At 38.7% G+C, this 20,081-nt stretch overlaps 1 protein-coding gene and 1 long non-coding RNA gene across 7 annotated transcripts; one reads left to right on the forward strand and one right to left on the reverse strand.

Moving 5' to 3' along the window:
- The first annotated feature begins 409 nt into the window (after positions 1–409).
- nktr (natural killer cell triggering receptor) lies at positions 410–19,072 on the forward strand. 6 transcript variants are annotated; one of them, XM_083530135.1, is made up of 17 exons: positions 410–484; positions 4,228–4,311; positions 5,652–5,726; positions 6,444–6,551; positions 7,067–7,111; positions 8,822–8,909; positions 9,987–10,016; positions 10,123–10,268; positions 10,796–11,012; positions 11,143–11,301; positions 11,793–11,880; positions 12,098–12,246; positions 12,739–15,507; positions 15,647–15,730; positions 16,649–16,705; positions 16,894–16,986; positions 17,081–19,072. In XM_083530135.1, exons 2-17 carry the CDS (start codon positions 4,254–4,256, stop codon positions 17,142–17,144), a joined length of 4,230 nt encoding a protein of 1,409 aa, XP_083386261.1. In that variant the 5' UTR covers positions 410–484; positions 4,228–4,253; the 3' UTR covers positions 17,145–19,072. The 6 variants fall into 6 exon arrangements, with proteins under 6 accessions (XP_083386261.1, XP_083386262.1, XP_083386265.1 ...); XM_083530136.1 differs by lacking the exons at positions 410–484; positions 4,228–4,311; positions 5,652–5,726 and adding an exon at positions 6,300–6,363 and having other exon boundaries at positions 6,396–6,551; XM_083530139.1 differs by lacking the exons at positions 410–484; positions 4,228–4,311; positions 5,652–5,726 and adding an exon at positions 7,407–7,434 and having other exon boundaries at positions 6,505–6,551.
- Positions 7,236–7,664, reverse strand: LOC310719937. The gene is made up of 2 exons (XR_014531611.1): positions 7,625–7,664; positions 7,236–7,585 (listed from the first exon to the last, which is right to left on the reverse strand). It is a non-coding gene; the product is annotated as an uncharacterized lncRNA (long non-coding RNA).
- Positions 19,073–20,081: the final 1,009 nt, after the last annotated feature.

A 20,081-nucleotide genomic window follows, 5' to 3' on the forward strand; every position in this document is an offset into this window, starting at 1 on the left:
TGATTTTTTTAGCTGGGTTGTGACGCCGTTTTTATATCGAGCGGGCGGGACAAACTTTTTTATTTATTTATTTATTATTATTATTATTATTATTATTATTATTATTATTATTATTATTATTATTACTTCAATAAAGGGGGCAGTATTTAAAACAAAAAATGAATAAAAATATCATTTCAACACAAAGTTAAAAAATAATAATATTAAAAAAATTAACCCTGTAATGTTTTATCCTACAAACAAATTTTTTTCTTAATCATTTATTTAAAAAAATATGATCACATTAAATTTAACTATTAAAAAAATACTATTTGAGTGGAATGTATTAGAAATGAAACCCTGCGTTTGTCTCTGGATTATACAGCATGTGGTGTAATTAGATTGGGAAACTGCGCCCTCGAGTGGCGACATGCGGTACAACAACAGAACACAACAGAACAGAACGGAACGGAACAGAGCTGCTGCAGCTCGCGTCGCTCCTCAGGTAAGACAGAGAGGATTTTCTGGTGTTACATCACACATTATTTAATCGTGATTAATAACGATACGAATAATATTTTTTTGCCATTATAATTAACCCAGAACATTGAGAATAAAGGTGAAGAATGCAGAATGTGAAATGTTGCTAGCTGTGCTAACGGCTAATTAAAGCGAAAGGAAACTCACCGTAGATAAAATTCTTACATTCTAAATGAGGATAAAACCAAATAAATATATGGATAAAGCAGTATTAATGTATTGTATTATAGTTGCAAAAGGTGAAAATCGGTCTTATTGTGATGTCCTGGGCAGCTCGCTCCTGGAGTAGTGATAACTCCGTCTTTTCGCTGCACCAAAACAGATTTAATAACAAAAACTCGACAGATATAATTATGAGTTTTTATATTTGTTAAACACTATCAAAAAGTTTCATCTAAAAACCCAAATCAGGAGAAATGAGCGCCGGAAATTAGGGTGGAAGTCCGTGTCCGTCACCTGCAGGTCAGAGCTGAGTTCCTCTAACGGCTCCTGTCCACCATGAATCTGTAGATCATACACATGTTTCACAAGTCTTCATTAATGTATGTGTCTATAAGATCTATAGAGGTTTAAATTCCTTTTTCTGAAATGTTCCACCTACAGAAAAGGTTCAGTGGGATCTCAGGGCTTTGAGCTGATGAGTTCCTGTGTGTTCCTCAGCTTCAGGTTTAAGCTCCAAGTCTGGAACCTCAACTAATAATAATAATAATAATAAATAAATAAATAACACATCGAACAGCATTAATACACTTATTATAGAACATTAAACGAGGTGGCATCAAACCGTTTCGAGACTAGTTTTGTAACCCGCCAACAGATGGCAGCACTGCGCTGCACGCATAGTCGCAGGCAGCACCGACTTTTATAAGTCAGTGTGTGTAAAGACATTGTACTGTGTATATCAACACCAGCAACTGGTGCTATTCTCTGGTGCTATTCGCACACCCTGTCACAGAACTTTCCTCACACGTGAGTTTCTCACCGGAAACAACACGATCTCACATTATGCCCCCACGCAATGCGCCAGATGTGGCAGGAACTCTGGGGAGCGCTGTATTGCTGTGCAAAGGCACTGTTTTGAAGGAGAACGTGTGAAAACGTGAATAAATAAAGTACATTCTTGTAAACATAGCCGGTCACGAAACATTTCGATAACTTGTGTGTGTGTGTGTGTGTGTGTGTGTGTGTGTGTGTGTGTGTATATACACACATGGCTATGGAAGAGTACTAATTAATTAGATGCAGTAGGGCTTTTTAAAAGGTAGCAGATCTCATCAGATTGTTCACTTTTTTCCTTTAGACAATATAATTTTTTTTCCCCCATGTCTTCACTAGATTCTCCACGCTATAATTTGATGCTGGAAGCCTAATTGTAGACGCAACATCCTGGCTGTAATTAAACTTCATGCAAGCCGCTTGTTTTGGCAGGAATTACATTTAAATCTGAATAGTTTTTGATGATACATGTTCTTCCTCATATGTCCACCTGAAAGCCTTTAGAATAAGTTTAGGATTCCTGCAGCTGGACCGCATGCATCATCTCTTCCTGTGATCATGTTGTTTTAGCAGATTCGGCATGAAGCGGCACGCCGTCATGCCAACGTATCTGCATTCCTCTTTTACTTTTCTCCGAGAGAATCGGCATTCTGAGCTCGTTCCGGTCGTAGAAAACGACTTTCGTTTCGCCAATCTGCATCATATAATGCTATTAGGGCTTCATGAACCAGTCATGTTAATCTGATTATACCGATGCTGACCTGATTATTGAGATAAGAGTCTGACCTGCTGAGTGCTGCTGGCGCTTTTAAACACCCTCACACCATTATTGAATGGGAAGGTTTTCCTGTGTCTCAGCAGGTTTTTTTTAACTAGTAACGATTAAAACACACCCTGGTATGCAGTAATGGAAGAATAATGAACAACCGTGTGGCGTAATACAAAGCAAAAAGGTCGTCACCCTGCTCTTACACTACAGCGTTTTAAACACAGACTACACTTAATAAACGAATGATGCGTGTTACAGCTAATTAATGCTGTGGAATGTCCCCATTCTGCATTGGTTTCTATTCTCTCAGTCATTATAGGAGCTATAAACATCATTCCCTCACCAGCATCTTTGTTCTTTACTTTCAAAAAAATGCAGCTTGTTGCTGAGAAATAGCAATATGAACATTTTCCTGTCCTGAAGAATTTCTTATAGACTTCTATAAAAGTTTGTTTGACACCCACCATGTTGAAGATGATTATCTTTCTGAAATAAAATCAGATCTCTGTACACTTGTATACAGCTCTGCTCTCTGCCTGCTCTCACATTTATTCTTTTCTTTTCTAAATGTGGAAGATGAGAATTCACTGGAATAACGGAAGAAAACGACACCAAGATCAAAGCGACAGACTTTTAACTAAGATTTAGGAGCATATATGCTATGCATAAGAAAGGATTCCTATTCAGTTGTATTTCCACGTTTCACCATTAGAGGCAGACATACAGTTTACCAAACAATGACGAGCTACCCGTGACATCACAGTGCACCGTCCTCCACCTAAAGTAAAAAGGCCAGAACACCGAGCAGCAGCACATATACGTACTACTAAGCAGTCATCATTGATTAGTGGCCATTCGACACCGTGCAACCTGTCACTCAGCACTGATCATTCAGCAGTGGACTTTTCACGCATACATTCTGCATCACGCAACCTACCGAACAGCAACTAACAGAAGATAGCAGGAATCACCCCATATACCATCTATTCTATACCCAGTAAAGTTGAGTGTTCTGAATCCTGTACCATGTTTTTACTGACACGCTGGGGTGAGTACAATCCCCTGATCAGCGCACACCAGATAGTAAAAATCCTTATATGGTCCTTCGTGCTAGATAGGAAAAACTTTCTAACATTTCAGATTCGAGAATTCCACAGCTTTAATCTCACTAAAAGTCTTGCAAAGTTTGATGTCCCAAAGTGCATCCTGTCTTACTGACGTGTTAATGTGAATTCCCACACGCACCCTCATGCCCCCGGTGTTCCACCTGGCGTTTTCCGAACTGGATTTCATGTCCTGCTCACCGCAGCAGCTGGTGAGCAGCAGAGATCCTATTTGGACAGAAACCCGGTATGAAAATCTGAAGAGCTGACGTGAAGCAAACACCTGTCGCGTTATCTCTAATGATAGCTTTAGTGTGTAGTTGGGCACACACACACACACACACACACGCACAGGATTGCTTGCATGCCTCATCTCTCTTCAGATTGGCACCGAACATTTGACCCTGCTGTGTGTATCAAGTGTTTGTGTGTGTTTTGAAGAATGTATTTTTGCTGCGAGATCGAGGGAATGTTTATGAACGCCTGACAACGTTCTGAAAGCCTAACAAACTCGTTTTTCTACCTATCAGTTTAGTTTGACGTGGATTGCTCGGAGTGGGACTTTTTTATTTTTTTGCTCAGTGTAAATGGTTGAAGATCATGTGTCTATCTGAGAACACTCGAGCCGGACTGATGGGTGTTGAGGATTTGCATTGCACCTTTTTCATACAGGAAAACATCCCTGATGCCAATCTTTATTATTTCCATTGCTTCCTGCAGGCACACTCCGCACTTTGTTTCGCTTGTAGATCGGACACACGCTTTTAGATCGGAAATTAACAGTCATTTGGTACTTAGAAAAAAAAAAAAATCATTCATTCATTTATTTTTTTGCTTCAGCCTGATAGCCAACTGCTTGGTTCAGAATGGGGGTGAAAGATCGGCCTCAGTGCTACTTTGATGTAGAAATCAACAGAGAACCAGGTAAGAACTTACTGCGCTTTATTAACGTCGAAGAAGGGCTTTATGACAAAATCTTATATTATAATATCAGCATATTGTAACATCATTAATCAACAATTCTTCATAACGATGATTTAGTTTTATGTAAAACGATTGTCTGTAGTGTGTGTGTGAGAGAAAGTATTCTCTTTACCTGAAGACATTTGTAGTCGTTGTCAAACCCTTCCACACACCCGGTGGGAAAAGGAATTTAGCTGATCCACAAAGTAAACACCTGAGTTTTTTTTTTTTTTTTTTTTTTTTTTAAATAAATAAGATTTGTGTGCTCTTTTTAAACATCTCTTTCAACATTCAGTCCCAATTTGCTCTTATAATATCCTTCACTATTCTTGGAAGATGTTCCACTAGATATTGGACTCTGCTTGTGGAGATTTGAGATTTATTCAGCTTCAGTGAGGAGGCCTGGGGTGTGCAGTCAGCATTTGGGGTTGAGGTCAGAGCTCTTTAGCAGGAGATCTGGCTTTGTTCTTATGCTGGAACAATTTTGGGTTTTAAAGTTCAATCGAATGGAAATTTCAATGCTCCCACATCCAAAGACGTCCTGTGCAATTGTAGTATGGCTGGAAAAGTCAGGTGTCCCAATCCTTTTGTCCATACAGTGTATGTTTAAGGTTGCATGTGCCGAGGCATCTCGCAAATGAACGTCCGCTCTCTACCGCAGCTCCCTCATAATGATGCACTTTGTGTCAAAGTCAAAAGCATGCATAATTGGTCTAATTTTCGGATTAGACACCTGTGCCATTCGTCTAATAGCAGGGATTTTCGCTGAGCTGCTGCTTGCGCTGGTTCGTTTTGTCACTTCAGGGCGATTATCGCACGATGAGCGTATTTGTGCTCAGTGTTATTTTTAAGACGCTTATTAAAGTTGCATCTATTTTTCCTGACTTTGTGTTGATTGCATTTAAAAAGAAAATAAAACAAATAATAAAAAAAAAAAAGCATTGTTTCGACCCTCTGTAGTAAACTTATAGAGCGAATGGTAACCGTTTATTAAAGTTGGAAATTGTATAGATATTTAAATCTGTAAAATCTGAGAGCTGTAACTGTACTGCTACGGAGCGTCAACGTTACGTCTTTATCAATAATATCCTACTGCCGTTTTAACAGCGTTCGATACTAAGCATATTTCTTTATTAGAAAAAGCAGCTGATTATTTATTTTCTGTAAATAATCGAGACACTGCTTTGAATAATATTATCTGTAGGGGTTAGTTATAAGCCTGAAACGTTTGTCGTGATAAATAATAAAGGTGTTTTATATGTTCAGAATGTGTGTAAATAACGGTTTCTCTGTTGTTACAGTTGGACGCATTGTCTTTCAACTGTTCTCCGATGTTTGTCCCAAGACAAGCAAAAATTTCCTCTGTCTCTGTACCGGTGAGTAAAAAAGATATTGTTGGACTATAAAGTTGATGTAGTCCTGAAGTTCTAATGTTATCCAGAAATCTTTCAAAAATGTCCGTGTTTCTGATGAACCCAAGAAACCACAAGATCCAGCAAGCATTCTTTTTTTTTTTCAGACTTGTAATAGCATTTCAGTCCTGCTCTTAATGGCTTCTTTGGAGTTTTGTTATAACTGGATTACTGGCTTTAAATACTGCTTTGTGAATTGTAAAAAAAAAAAAAAAAAAAAAAAAAAACCCTTTCTGTGCATGAGTAACTTTTTGTTTCAGGCTTTGCACAGCAGGATAAACAAACCACAGGAATTTTCCTACTTTACGTGTGTTATGAGCAGAGACTGTGTTTGATATCTGTGCAATATCCTGATGTTCTGGTTTAATTATTATCTACTTATCAGGTAACAAATTGGATTATGACCAGATGGTGTTTATACTGAGTTAATGTGTGGGTCGGAATTCCAAATACAGCTGCAGATTGAATACACAGATCTTTTATTTTCTTTGAAGAAGGCAAAGAAACTGCCTTCTAAAAATAGCATCAGTATCTCTGCTGATATGATCTGAGATGCATCGTGTGTGTGTGTGTGTGTGTGTGTGTGTGTGTGTGTGTGTGTGTGTGTGTGTGTGTGTGTGTGTGTGTGTTTAGGGATCGTCGAGTGTTTTCACGAATGTCAACCTTTTGTTTTCCTCACAGGTGAAAAGGGCGTTGGTAAAACCACAGGGAAAAAATTGTGCTATAAAGGTTCTGTATTCCATCGAGTAGTTAAGAACTTCATGATTCAAGGAGGAGATTTCATTGAAGGTATGCTGCATTCTGGAACAGGTTTGGGCCTCCATTTTTGGAGTCACGATTTAGGAAAGAGACACACGTGGCTGGGAAAGTCAGAGGTCTCAATACTTTTTGTCCGTATATTGTATCTTTTAATCGAATCACAGATGAGCCAAGATAACGTCTGCTCTGTATCACAGCTCATAACGATGTGTCAAAGTCATGAGCACCAAAATAATTGGTTTAAATTTTAGATTAGGCACATGTGGGATTCCTCTAATAGCAGGGATTTTCACAAACTTCTAATTGTGGTGTTTCGCTGTGTCACTTCAGGGCGATTAGACAGTAGCAAAGACCCAATATTTTTGCTCATACGTTTTATTAATCCAATAAGGTCCATTTCACATCTGGATTTATCACTACAAACAAGTTCAAAGAGGGGTGGATATTTAATACTTTGAATCTATGTTTGTGAATTTATTTATTTATTTATTTATTTATTATTTTTAAGTACATATGTTTGATATGTTATTTTTTTCCTAACACAGGCAATGGAAGAGGAGGAGAGTCCATATTCGGAGGCTACTTTCAAGGTGAACAGCTATAAAGCCTTCTTTATTTAATTACTCCATAACCAGAAAGTTGCATGAGCAGTTCACGCATGGATAACTGGGCAATATTTTTATTTATTTCTACGCTTTTATTGTTTTGATGTCCTTCTTTATTGTACAGACTTCCTACTTGTTTTTTTTGTTTTTGTTTGTTTTTTTCCTTCCTGTTATTTTTAGCGGTTTGTTTCAGACTCAGCATGGAGGTTAGAGCTATTTCTTTATTGAACAATCCAGAATCTACGTGCCTAAATATTTAAACGTATTCTTTTATTTGTAGAGATTGTGGTCTTTTGCAAAATGAAAAGGTAAGCGATGTGCACAGTGCAGTAACACAAATCTAAACACTGTCCCCCACCTTGTGTGCATAACATGACCGAGTGTTTTAGTGTCTGCAATGTGCTTGTGAACATCTGGGTCTCGAATTTGATTGGATTTCACTGTTTTGCTTGCTCTTTCCTGAACACAAGGATAGTTCTGTTACGAACAATTCAGTACAGTCTCCTTCTTGAATCATTCTGGAAACAACGATGAAACATCACTTTTTAAAAAAAAATGTAGTTGGAGAAATAATTTTAATTATTTTGTTTTAGATATAATTGGTCTTCCCCTTATAGTCTGATAGTCTAGCCTCAGGTTATTTATTTTATTATTCGTTTATCATAAGATCATTATATCTTGTATTAGGATAGAAGTTATCCTCCCTCACAAACTCATCAGCAGGTCAAGATCTCTGGTAGAGTTTGTCTACGATTAAAAAACAATCAATTGATTACAATAATATAATTATGCTATAATAATAATCAACACTTGGATTTACACTCTATGGCCAAAAACACAAGAACGTCACAATCATGTGCTTGTGGAAAATTCCATTCTAGACCTTCTTCCATTTTTGCTGTTATAATAACCTTCAGGTTTCAGAAAAAAAAAATTTCCACTCGATTTCGGGCCGTGGTTGTCATTTAGTCACGAGAGTTAGTGAGGTCAGTCATCGATGCTAGGTGAGGAGGTCAGGGGTGCAGTCAGCATTCGAATTCATCTCAAAGGTGTTCAGTGGGGTTGAGACACTCGAGTTTGCTTTGTGGCAGCAGTTTTGAAAAGAACTTTATTTCTGTATATGGTATAAAATTCATATCCACACCTGTACATTTGATGTATTTTGTGTAGAAGCTCTACATTTTCACACTGGGATCTGTTACTTAAAATTGTTATTAATGACTTATAATTCTCTCTCTATTTTTTTTTTCCCCGGCCAATCATATGACTATAGAATGGCCGACAGTTTTTTTTTTTTTATGTGAACTCCTTGTAAGCCACGCCTCAATTAATTTAGCTTAAGGAATTTCTTTCTTCTTGGAGATGTTTGTAAGAGGCATGTTTATGTAGAGTCCTCAATTTCTGTTAAATCAAAATGTTTTATGTTTATTAACACATGATATTTTCTGCCTAATGACAATGTAAGTCCAGGCACCCTGGCACTGTGCAGGTCTGCACATTACCTCCTATAACAAGTCAGGAAATTATAATTCAGGATTCATAATTAGTCGCACTTATGCAGATCCTTAGCCAGTGATTGAAATGGGGACTGCAGAGGAAAGCCAGCTCTTTAAATCTCTTTCCTCTTCATCGCATGTCACGTAACAGATGGCCAGCACTCAGTTTGTTCTTTGTGTCCGTGTCTCTTTCCAACAGATGAGAACTTTATTCTCAAACACGACAGAGCCTTCCTCTTGTCAATGGCCAACCGAGGCAAGAACACCAACGGCTCCCAGTTTTTCATGTGAGTACAGTTAAATCTGTTGGAGGGGAGAGAGTGTGTGTGTGTGAGGTTCAAACATCATTCATATGAATGTGCATCACCAGGTTGTCTGCTTGCCATTTCACACCACTGGTCAAAATTAAATGCCACTTTTTTTTTTTTATCTGTGTGAATTATTGAATTTACTGAATATGGAAAACTCCACTTTTACCTGATTTACTTTTACTGTCTTAAAGTGTAGTGTTTCATAATAACACCATTATCATTCCATTATCTCACACACGGTTTCATCTAACCAGGATCCACTTCTTTTTTTTTTTTTTTTGCTTTTAATTAACTATAATATGACAGCTGTAAGAAGCTGTTTGTAGTTTTTCCACCATTCATTTCTGTAATCTTGCTTTCCTCAAGCATCAGTGTATCCAAAGATCTTGTCTTTTTGCTCCCTCCCACCCAATCATTTAAATCGGAGACACTGCATACGGTATTTATGTGTGATGCAGGTGCCTCAACACGCTCATCTCTTCTTTCCCTTCTCAGTGTACATGTAGAAATATATTACAAAGAAAACTTGGACTCCTTTTTTGCCTACAAATGTATTACAATTTTTCTCTTGCCGTTTTTGTGTAAAATTTGCAGAAACTCTAGCATCCTGCTCTACCAAGGTAATGTGTCTCTCCAAGGCTGTGCTTCTCTCTCCTGACTATTTCTGATTGTTGTAGCTAGACTTTGCGACTTATACATTTTTATTTATTTTTTAAAAAGTGGTCTGTATTTAAGTTTGTGAACTGTATATTTTGTGCAAGTTGGTCTTTTTTTTTTTTTTAGTAGTTCAGTATTTAAGAGACCTCTGAAAGCAGTGATGCTATTAATCTGTTAAGACTGAGATCACTGGCACTGATTATTACTGATGTGAATCTACCTTATCATAAATTATGTTGAAAGAGACTTGTTTTTTATGCCTGTTGTGTGTGAAGCCAATTTTCCACTTGATTTGACCGCATGTGAGACTGCGAGTTTTAAATCGCCCTCCATTCTCTGTCCCTTTCTTTACATGTGTCGGCTGATCTGCTGTGGATGCCTTTGTACCTCGAACAGAACTACGAAGACGGCGCCACATCTGGATGGGTAGGTTTCTCGTTCTCTAATATGTTTTTCATGGCATGGCCTATGATAACGTGTGGTCCAGGATGTAGTCTGCCTTCTCATGCACCTTTCACATGTTTGAATGCAGCGTTCATGTCGTGTTCGGGTTGGTCATCTCTGGTTTCGAAGTGATAAAGAAAATCGAGGGGCTGAAGACCGACACTGCCAGCAGACCCTACGCTGATGTCAGAGTGATTGACTGCGGGCAGCTGATTACAAAATCTGCTAAAGATGGTAATTTCATCCCTCGAACACGACACTTTTTTAACTAGGGGGCAAAAATCACAAAGACGTCGATTTTATGACACTCTAGCGATATTCTTTTGCATTTTATGTCCAGCTTCAAGAATTTCTCTTCAAAGGCAATTCAGTTAATTCACTTTTTTGCGCCACAGACCGGTTTGATGTCAGACAATATTTTGACGGACCGGCCTTTAAGGTGTGGTGAATAAATACAACAAAATTAAATGATACGACCATCTCATATATTTTTTTTTCCTTTTGTATTTAAACCAAGCAGGCATTTTATTTAAAAATGGTTTTTTTTCTTTGTTTTGTTTTTTTAATGTAAACATGTGTTTACATGTTAATAATCATAAACGACAAACAATTTTATGCATTTTTTCCTTCTAACCGCACCGAAATTGAACCGAACCGTGAATTTTGTGTACTCTAATTGCGTTCGTTATATCTGATTAACAAGAATTAAATGAAAACATTTGCTTGTGTGTAAAATCTGGCTGTTTCTCGCTGTTTTGAAGTACTTGAAGGAAGGAAGAGGAAAACCTTCTATTCTGAAGATGACTCTCAGAGCTCTTCGGAGTCACCGCTCTCCTCTTTGGAGTCTGGAGAAGAATCGAATGAACAGTATTCACGCCGGCGTAAAAAGACGACAGCGAAGAGCAAGCGTTCAAAGAGGAGAAGAAAAGAATTCTCGAGGAGAGAGAGACACCATGAGAAATCAGTTGTTGAAGTGGGGTGGGTGATCAGCTCTAGCACTTTGTGCTAACTATGTAGTAAATTTCTATGCATTGTCCACATCGTCTGTTATGTTCAGAATGTAGCATTTGTCCGTCTTAGTGGTGACTAATTCCAGGCTTTTCTGCAGAACCTCGGAGCAGGAAAAGGTAGAGGACCAGAATCTACAGAAAGAACATAATGTAAAGAGGGAGAAGCCTATGGTGCGCCCAGAGGAGATCCCTCCTGTGCCAGAGAACCGCTTCCTGCTCCGCAGAGACCTGCCAGCACAGGAAGAGATAACAAATGTGTACGTCTGTTCAGTACAATTTTAAACTTACATGAAGGCAGTAAAAAGACAAAGTGAGGTGCATAAATATGTTAAACATGGGTGGTATGGGCTAGACCATTTCTGCTATCTGGTAAACAGATCATGGTGTTCAGTGACCATTTAAATACACTACCAGAGGTCGAAAATGTGACAAAAGTAGTTTAAAACCTGTAAAAAAAAAAAGAAATCTAAATCTAATGAGAATAAACCCACATGACTCATTGAGTCCTGTTTGTTCAGTCTTTGGTTCCAAGACAATTATTTTTTGCTACTAGTTTACTTGAAAGTAATTTAGGCTAACTCTAATTATGACAGATAGGCCATATAGCTGAGTTACAGTCTATAATAGCAGTTACGGTGGAGCAGAGATGATCTTAATTTGAACAACTGTCAAAACAAATGCTGACTGTCTGATATTTAAAAGTTTTCCCTGTTCTAAAAGTTCTGTTTATCTACTTGCCTCTTTTTAGCACTGTACAGGACACAGCCAAAGTGCTGAATGACCCCAAGCCAGCTGTCACAAAATCTGGGCGGAAACTCAAAGGCCGTGGCACAATGGTACGAACTGTGAAGTCGAACAGTTGTGTGTAATGCATACAGATATTCTGCAGAGAAACTAGGAACTGGGATCGTTGAGTTTCTACCAATATGTAGATACTTTTACAATCTACAAGAGCAAAGGGATATTTATTACTGATCCTAGTTTTGGTAATTGAAGCCTTTTCTGCTGTACTGAGAGAATAAAGAATAAAACTAGTATCATTCCTTACTGCAGAGATACCATACCCCTACTCGTTCGCTATCTCGTTCTGAGTCTGAGGAGGAAAGAGGAAGCAGTGAGACTCCTCCACACTGGAAAGAGGAGATGCAAAGAACGAAGATGTACCAGCCTCCTAGCGTAGCGAGATGGAGCAAAGGAGAAAGGTAAGACCTTATTTTATAGAGAAGTATTGCAGTATTGCAAATTACTGCATTTTTTTTATATATATATTTATATATTTACCACCAATTATGTTTGTTCTCATTAGTGTACTTGGTTTTATTTAGATGGTAAGTAGTTCATTTTTCCAACAAGAGTTCATATGCAAATTCATTAAGACATGCTAAAACAAATTCCATTTTGGCTAAGCAAAATGTGTTAGCTAGCATTACTAGCTGCAATAAGCAATAACACATCTTTTTCACATGCTAAATGAAAAGTCAAGCTATTGCCCAATGTTTTGGTATACAGTAGAACAAAAATGTTATTCTGTACAGCCTGGCTAGCATTTTCTCTTAATATATAAGTTGGAGTTATCTCGGGTGTTGGTTTAGTGATTGGAATTGGATTAGTTCACCACTAATATGACAAACACATGAACTTGTTTAATGGGTAAACAGACACTAATGATGAAACCACGTTGAATGGTTTAACAGATTGGATGACAGAAGTGGCAGCCCCATGTCAAGGTCCCGAGAATGCTCTTCAGATCGGGTCTCTGATCACTCCAGTCAGCATCACTATCACGGGAAAGAAAAGAAAAAGGCCAAACGCAAGAAGAAAGCAAAGAAACGGAAACATGCAAAAAAGCAAAAGAAAAACAAATACATAGAGGCCTCGCTTTCAGAAGGAGAGGTGTCCATGTCATCCAGCAAAAGATCAAAACTCTCCAACCAGCCTGAGAGGAGATCTTATTCATGCTCTTGCACCCATTCTTCTCCACACCACTCACGCAGGTCATATAGGTCAAGGTCAGACCGGAGGAGATCCACATCCTCTTCATCAAGAGAGTCAAGATCTTACTCTATGTCAAGAGATGGATCCTATTCCACAAGTCGTTCTAGATCTGGCAGTAGGTTTAGGTCCTACTCAAGGTCAAGTGAGTCCAGGCGTTCTATTACACTATCTAGGTCTAATTCCCACTCCAGATCTAGATACAGGACAAGATCTACAACCAGATCTAGGTCCAGGTACAAGTCACAGTCCCCATATTACAGAAAAAAAAAGGCATCAAAGCTTTCCGAGGGCAGTGCACAGAAGGTTAAGAATCCTGTATCCACCACTGCTCAAGCTGTAGAACCCAAAGCGCCTCCATCTAGTGAAAGTGTCCCAGTGCTTCCTTTGAGTGACAGCCCACCACCTTCTCGATGGAAACCAGGACAAAAGCCTTGGAAGCCATCTTATGTTCGCATCCAGGAGATAAAAGCAAAGAAAGACTCGCCCTCTCACGCTCTTATATGTCGAACTCCAGTCATGCCACTGGAAACATCAAATGTTCAGGGCCAATTTGAGGAATCAAATAATCATAAGGGCCTCAGCAGTAGCAGCCAGTACAGTGGAAAAACCAAGCGAACTGAAGGCCTCCGAAAAGGTTCGTCTAGGAGCCGATATTCCAGCCATTCAAGAAGCAGAAGCCGCACTAGTTATCAGTCCGTGTCACCTGGTCAGTACAGCAGGTCTTCCTCGGCTACTTCCTCTAGCAGGTCAGGCTCTTATTATTCATATAGAAGAACATCCTCAGAAAGAAAAGAAAAACATCGTAGTGCTCACCGAAGGGACCATAAGAGGACCAAGAATGTGATATGTATCCCTGTCAAAGAAGATGCATCTGCCTCCCATTCAGATGATGAAACTGACTCCACACATGGTCCTATTGAGAAACGCATTATTTTAAGGGATCAGGTTGCACTTGATGCTGTGCCTGATTTTCAGAACAAGACAGAAAAGAAACTGAAAACTAACAATGCTGCAGTAGTGGCTGGCACCAGTGGTAAATCTGGATCTGGATGGGAAAGTGATGGCGAACATTTCACTAAGCTGGCGTCTGCTGATGAAAGTAAACCACCTCGAATTTCTGTTAAAGGGGAGAGTGAACTTTCTGAAATCAAAAAGATTTCGTCTCATTGCTGGGACTCCGAAAGTGAGTCTGAAGTGCCAGGAGTGAAGAATGTCCAAAGTGAAAATAAAGCTTCATCAGAAAAGGAAGAGGGGGAAGCCAGTTCAGAATCTGAAAGTCAAGAACTTTCTAGGCTCTCCAGTAAACCAGACCATCTCTCCAAGGATTCAGAAGAATTTAAAAACGATTCCGGTGATTGCAAAAAAAGCGAAAAGCCCAAAAGCAAGAAGGCCAAGCGTAAACACAAGCATAAGAGGAGAAATTCTGACCGCGCTGGCTCAAAAAGAGAGAAGTCAAAAACAAAAAGGTCTAAGAAGAAACACCAGAAACCCAAGGAGACATTTCATTGGCAGCCTCCACTTGAGTTTGGTGATGAAGGTGAGGAGGATGATTCACTTGCTCAAGGAAAAAATACTGATCCTGCACAGCAAATTGCTAGAAATGAAGGATTTTCAGAACTGGTAAAGGGCACAAAGCTGAAATCTCAACGTGCTGAAAGCAAGAACTTCTCCCAAATAATTTGTGATTCATCACAAGAAAGTTGCTCAGCCACAGAGATCTCCAAAAGTGGTGATGAGTCGACAAACTTGGGGAAAAAACAGCAATTAAAGCTGAATAGCGAAGCAGCAAAGAAAAGTCCAGCAAAAAAACAACAGTCAAGTGTTAATGTGATACATGCCAAAGACAAAGCAAAAGAACAAGACGATATGGAAATATGTACTCCAGAGCACAACGCAGACACCAACACTGAACCACCTGAACCTGGTGTAATTGACCGTTCAGCAAAAAAAGATATTGTCAAGAACGGCGAACAACTTCTGCTACCTCAGGTGGATCAAAAGGCCTCAGAATCAGGTCCATCTTTCTTAACTCCTGCCAACCAAGCTGAGGAAACCGCACCTGGAGGTGTTGGGGTACCAGGCGATCCCAAATGGAAACCTTTGAAAGGTATGACTGTCGTGTCAGCGGTCAGTGCAACACCTCTGGAAATCAAATTGAACAGAGCACAAGAACTGGAAGAAGGTAAAGTTCAAGGCCTCAAGATTAAGATCAAAAGCAAAAACAGGGTGCGACCGGGATCCCTGTTTGACGAGGTGCGGAAGACAGCTCGGCTAAACCAGCGTCCCAGAAACCAGGACAGTTCCAGTGAAGAGGATTTACCTGCTGCAACCGGAGAGCAGGCCGAATCCCAGAAGAACTCGCAAAGCAAGTCTCGCTCGGTGTCCAGTTCCAGGGTCCGACATAGAGACAGGTCTCGGTCATACACCTACTCCAGGAGCAGGTCCAGAAGCTCTAGCTTTTCTTCGAGGTACTTAAATTTACATGCAGATTATAATTTGAATAATACAGCATGTTAAACATTCACTCTGTGTTTCTAGCATTAATCGTTTTTTGTTTTTTGTTTTTTTGGAAAAAATAAAATGAATTTTCCCCATCCTGGTCCACAGGAGCTACAGTCGAAGTAGAAGCAGACGGAGCTACAGTAGAGAACGTTCAAGATCTCTAACTAGTAGTTCCCATAGCTATCGCAGGTGAGTGTGAATGGTGTTGGGAAGTTTAACCTCAAATGCGTGTTTGCATTTTCTTAGCCTTATATATACCGGTTGTGCATCCCGATGTTTTGCGTATATGGCCTTTATTTCACACAGCGGTGAAGAAGAAGGTCTTCCGTGTTGTTTAATTATAATAATGACGCATTGAATTCATCATAAAGAGATACATCAGCGCATATATCAAGTTATCCAATCATGTCTCTCACATCCTGGGGTACAAGGAGAGTAGGCAATATCTATCAATTCTTCTGACAGATCCTGTTATGTTCTAATTATCCCAAGACCTGAAATGTTACACATGACTCGTTATGGCTTGAAGAAATGAAGTATCATTTAGAAATAGAAAACCTGCAGTCCCTTGCAGAAGATATAAACTACCTTTTTTTTTCCTGTGCTTTTCTTAACACCGAATTGATTTCCCACAAGGGTCGGTATTGAGCTCCTTAGAGATGCACCGCCACCAAAAAGCTCAGCTTCCACACCCGTTTTGTTCCTCATACCTTCCAGCAATAACGTCCCTACAAATTCATGCTGTTGCTTGATTCAGACACTTAACTTAAAAATAGCGAGCATAAGAGATCTTAGAACTCCATGTTGACAGGAATAAAAGTCGGCAAACGGGACTTAGGCTAACGTGCGCATTCCACAAAGTCATTCCGATCGAAAGTGTCGGCACGTGTAAACACCATATCGGATTAGATAAAGTCTTGTAAACACTCCAACGAGTATTTCGGGTTTAAAAAAAAAAAAAAAAAAAAAGTGTACATGTAAACGTGGCTATTGTTTGTTGTAAAATTCTGTAAAGTGTAAAGTGATTTTTCTCCCTGGTCATCAAACTTGACCATCTATTGGTACCCATTTTCGGTTTGATATGTTTGTTGTGGGGTTTTTTTTCAGTCGCACATACAGTCGAAGTCGTTCCAGAAGTTGGTCCAGAGGACGTCATAGGTCAAGGTTCGTTTTTTCTTCTCATTGGTTAAACTGTAGTATTTATTGTTGTTAAGTCATATTTATGAGCTTGTCTACTTTAGCATTTACAGAAACTTGAAGGAAGTCGACAGAAAGGTTGTTTATAATGTTTTTGGTCGCTTATACATAAAAATACATAAAAATAAATATTTTTTTACCTCGTCCCCCAACAGATCGTACACTTATGACAGCTGCTCAAGCCGTAGGAGCAGTCATAGCAGAAGAAGGCGACACAGACGAAGTGTTAGTTATGATCGCAGGTCCAGGTGAGGAGTTTAAACAGAATTCGTTCCGTTTGTATTTGCGGTGTATTAAAGAAGTATAAAATGTACTCATATTTTCTCCCCCCCCCTCCCTCAGATCATATCGTTCCTACAGTCGCAGTTCATCAAGGCATAGAAGTCGTAGCAGTCGATACAGCTGAGACCACTTTAGCGAGATTTCCTCTTGCTTTTTTCTGTCCACTTGTTATTGAAGCTGGACCCGAGCCTCACTGATCTTCTTTTCTTGTCCATAAAGATTGTTTCTTTCAAGTCAGGTGACATGAACCTCTTCGATCTGTAAATGTATTACTCTTGTACTGTATTCTGTATACTGTTTAACTGTTGTGGGGTTGTTGTTTTTTTTTAAAGCAGTTTATTTTTATTTTCCAAAATGACCTATATGAATGTATGAGAGCTATTTTATGTGGCCCTGTTTTGGTTTTGTATGGAGTTTTTATATATTTCAAGAAGATCATGCCGGTTCAGAATGGATGTAATACGTTCACATGTTTTCAAATGACGAGACCTCAGATGCCGTAAAAGTGGGTTTTAGCACAATATGACGGTGTTTTAAATCCAGTGGGGAGTTTTTTGTACCGTAATTTCCGGACTATTAAACGCACCCAAATATAAGCCGCACGCACTGAATTTGACAAAGATTTTTATTTTGAACATAAATAAGCTGCAGGTGTCTACACTGAACTAATGAACTTTACACAGGCTTTAATGAAAGACAGTGTCTGTTACACGGCTTGTATCTAAACAGTAGCCTACCAAGAAAGTCATTGTTCACTGTCTTCCTCCTTCCTTCTACAACTATTTCGCTCTGGAGTTTTTCTTTTGGAATCGTCGTGCGTTTAAAAATCACCATCGGTAAAGCTTTTCTCCCGATGCCGTGCAGCTCAGAACACAGGTGAAGTGTGTTTTCATGCCCGGTTGTTTTCAACGTGGCGAATGATTCACATTTCCTGTAGACAGTCCGAGTGAGCGGCAGGTCAAACGTCAGAGGAACCGCATCCATATTTATTATGTGGTGCGGCCCGATTCAGTGGGAGCGCATCTGATTTCATATAAAGATTTTCATTGGTTCATCTTGACCTGTTCGGCAATTTCATTGGTCTAATGTTCTGGGGCTCGTTTTTTTTGGCTTGAAGCTTGTGAAACCGGGAAAAACCCAGGAAAAATCCATTAATTAGGCGCTTCATTGTTTAAGCCGTGGGATTCAAAGCGTGGGGGAAAAAGTAGCAGCTTAGTCCGGAAAATACGGTACTTTCAGAAATTTAAAAAGGTGCCAGGTGTCTATTTCGCTGTTACGGGAAAAGAATCAACTCCTACCACCTTAAAATAGACTTTTTCCCATTACACTATACTACATACCACAGCAGTTTGCCAATGATTACAATAGTTTTAACTTATTAAACAATATATTTCACACTTATTTATAGTTACTGTAGTGGAAAAGCTGAGATTTTTTTTTTTTGTGATCACTTATGTTATAGCAGCTACAAACGTTCATTCACCACCCTCGCTTTAATGAAAAAGCTCAAACTGCAAAGTCCTTCATTCTGAAAACTTGTTTACCTCTGACTGACTTCTGAACTGAAAACTTCACGATATATTTGAGCATTTTTTTTATGTTCCTGTTTAGCGTTTGCTGTACGAGTCTTTGCGTAAGCTGTCAAAACAAGTGCGTTATCACAAACCTTGCAGACAAAACTATTGTCATATGTTTACACTAAAAAGAGTGGGTGGGGATTTTTTTTTTTTTTTTTTTTCTAACTCTTTACAGAAATATTGTCTGGTTAACAGAATGATGGGATTGTGGTCTGTAATTTTTTTTTATATAAGGATGTTTTTATAAATGTAAATGAGTTGCGAGGTGAAATCATCTAGGTTGCAGAAACCCTGCCAGCTGCCGGATGAACATCTGCAGTAGTGGAAATTAATTGCAAAGTGTCCACAGGATAAATAACAAAGTTTATATTTATTCAGTATCAGCACAAAGCTCGTCTTTCTCACATAGCATCAGAACTCTACTTCTTCACCACTGATACAATATAAAGTAATAAACTATTATCACTTCAGTACATGCTCTTTGTCTAATTTGCTCTTTCTTATGCTGAGAATTGTCACTGAGCTCTTAAATTTTTTATACATTACATATACCTGTTTTTTTGTTGTTGTTTTTAAATTTATATTATATGAGCTTGAAAACTAAACTTTTAAGCAGCGTATGTACATTTATATATACAGTGTATATATATAATATATATATAATTTTTTTCCAATAAGTCAGGTCTCTTTAAAATCCACGGCCAAGAAAGCCCATCTGATCCCTGAGCTCCAATCACTTCCTCTTCATGCGAAGGCAGCTTCGCAACGCTCCCGCCGGGGTTGCCAGATTGAAGGGATTCCATCATCGAGGTTTATGTTTTCATCGGATTAAAATAGAGAATGATTTTTGTGTTATTAGATTATGAATCTTAAGTGGAATTAACTTTAATTTTTACTGGTTGATACAGATAATGGACAAAGGTTTGTGAAAACCTGGATTTTTGTGAAATATAAATTCCAGATCCGAAACGTAGTGGAAAGCTTATTATAACAGTAAAAATTAAATAAATCTGGAATGAGATGTGTCCACAAACATTTGGCCAAAAAGGTTTGATAATTCCTTATGATTTGGAGAAACAATCATAAACTGATTATTTTAAAGTTTTCAAAAAGGCTACTATGACCAGTACCATTACCAGTCTAAAGTTTTCACAGCTTTTCTTTAGTAGATTTTCTTTTTTTATTATTATTATTATTATGTTCAACATTTATACCAAAGACATCTAAACTATAAAAGAACACGTATGGAATAGGCAGTAGATGTACTGTATTAAACAACCCATATTGTGTTTTAGATTTTAAATTGTCCAAAGTAGCTACATTTAGCTTTGTAGACAATTCAGCAAACTCATGACATTCTCTTATCTGATTCACAAGGTAGTCACCTGGAATGGTTTTCAGTTCACAGCTGTGCTATGTCAAGGGCTTATCTGATATTTCTTGCCTTCTTAATGTGCTTTAGACCTTCAGTTGTCTAGTGCGGA

Source organism: Silurus aristotelis (genome assembly GCF_946808225.1).
Source record: "Silurus aristotelis genome assembly, chromosome: 25".
Lineage (NCBI taxonomy): Eukaryota > Metazoa > Chordata > Actinopteri > Siluriformes > Siluridae > Silurus > Silurus aristotelis.

Coding starts and splice junctions, on each gene's coding strand:
- nktr (XM_083530135.1), top strand. CDS start 4,254: ATGGGGGTGAAAGATCGGCCTCAGTGCTACTTTGATGTAGAAATCAAC. Junction 11,302..11,792: donor CAGGAAGAGATAACAAATGT/GTACGTCTGTTC, acceptor GCCTCTTTTTAG/CACTGTACAGGACACAGCCA. Junction 15,731..16,648: donor AGTTCCCATAGCTATCGCAG/GTGAGTGTGAAT, acceptor GTTTTTTTTCAG/TCGCACATACAGTCGAAGTC.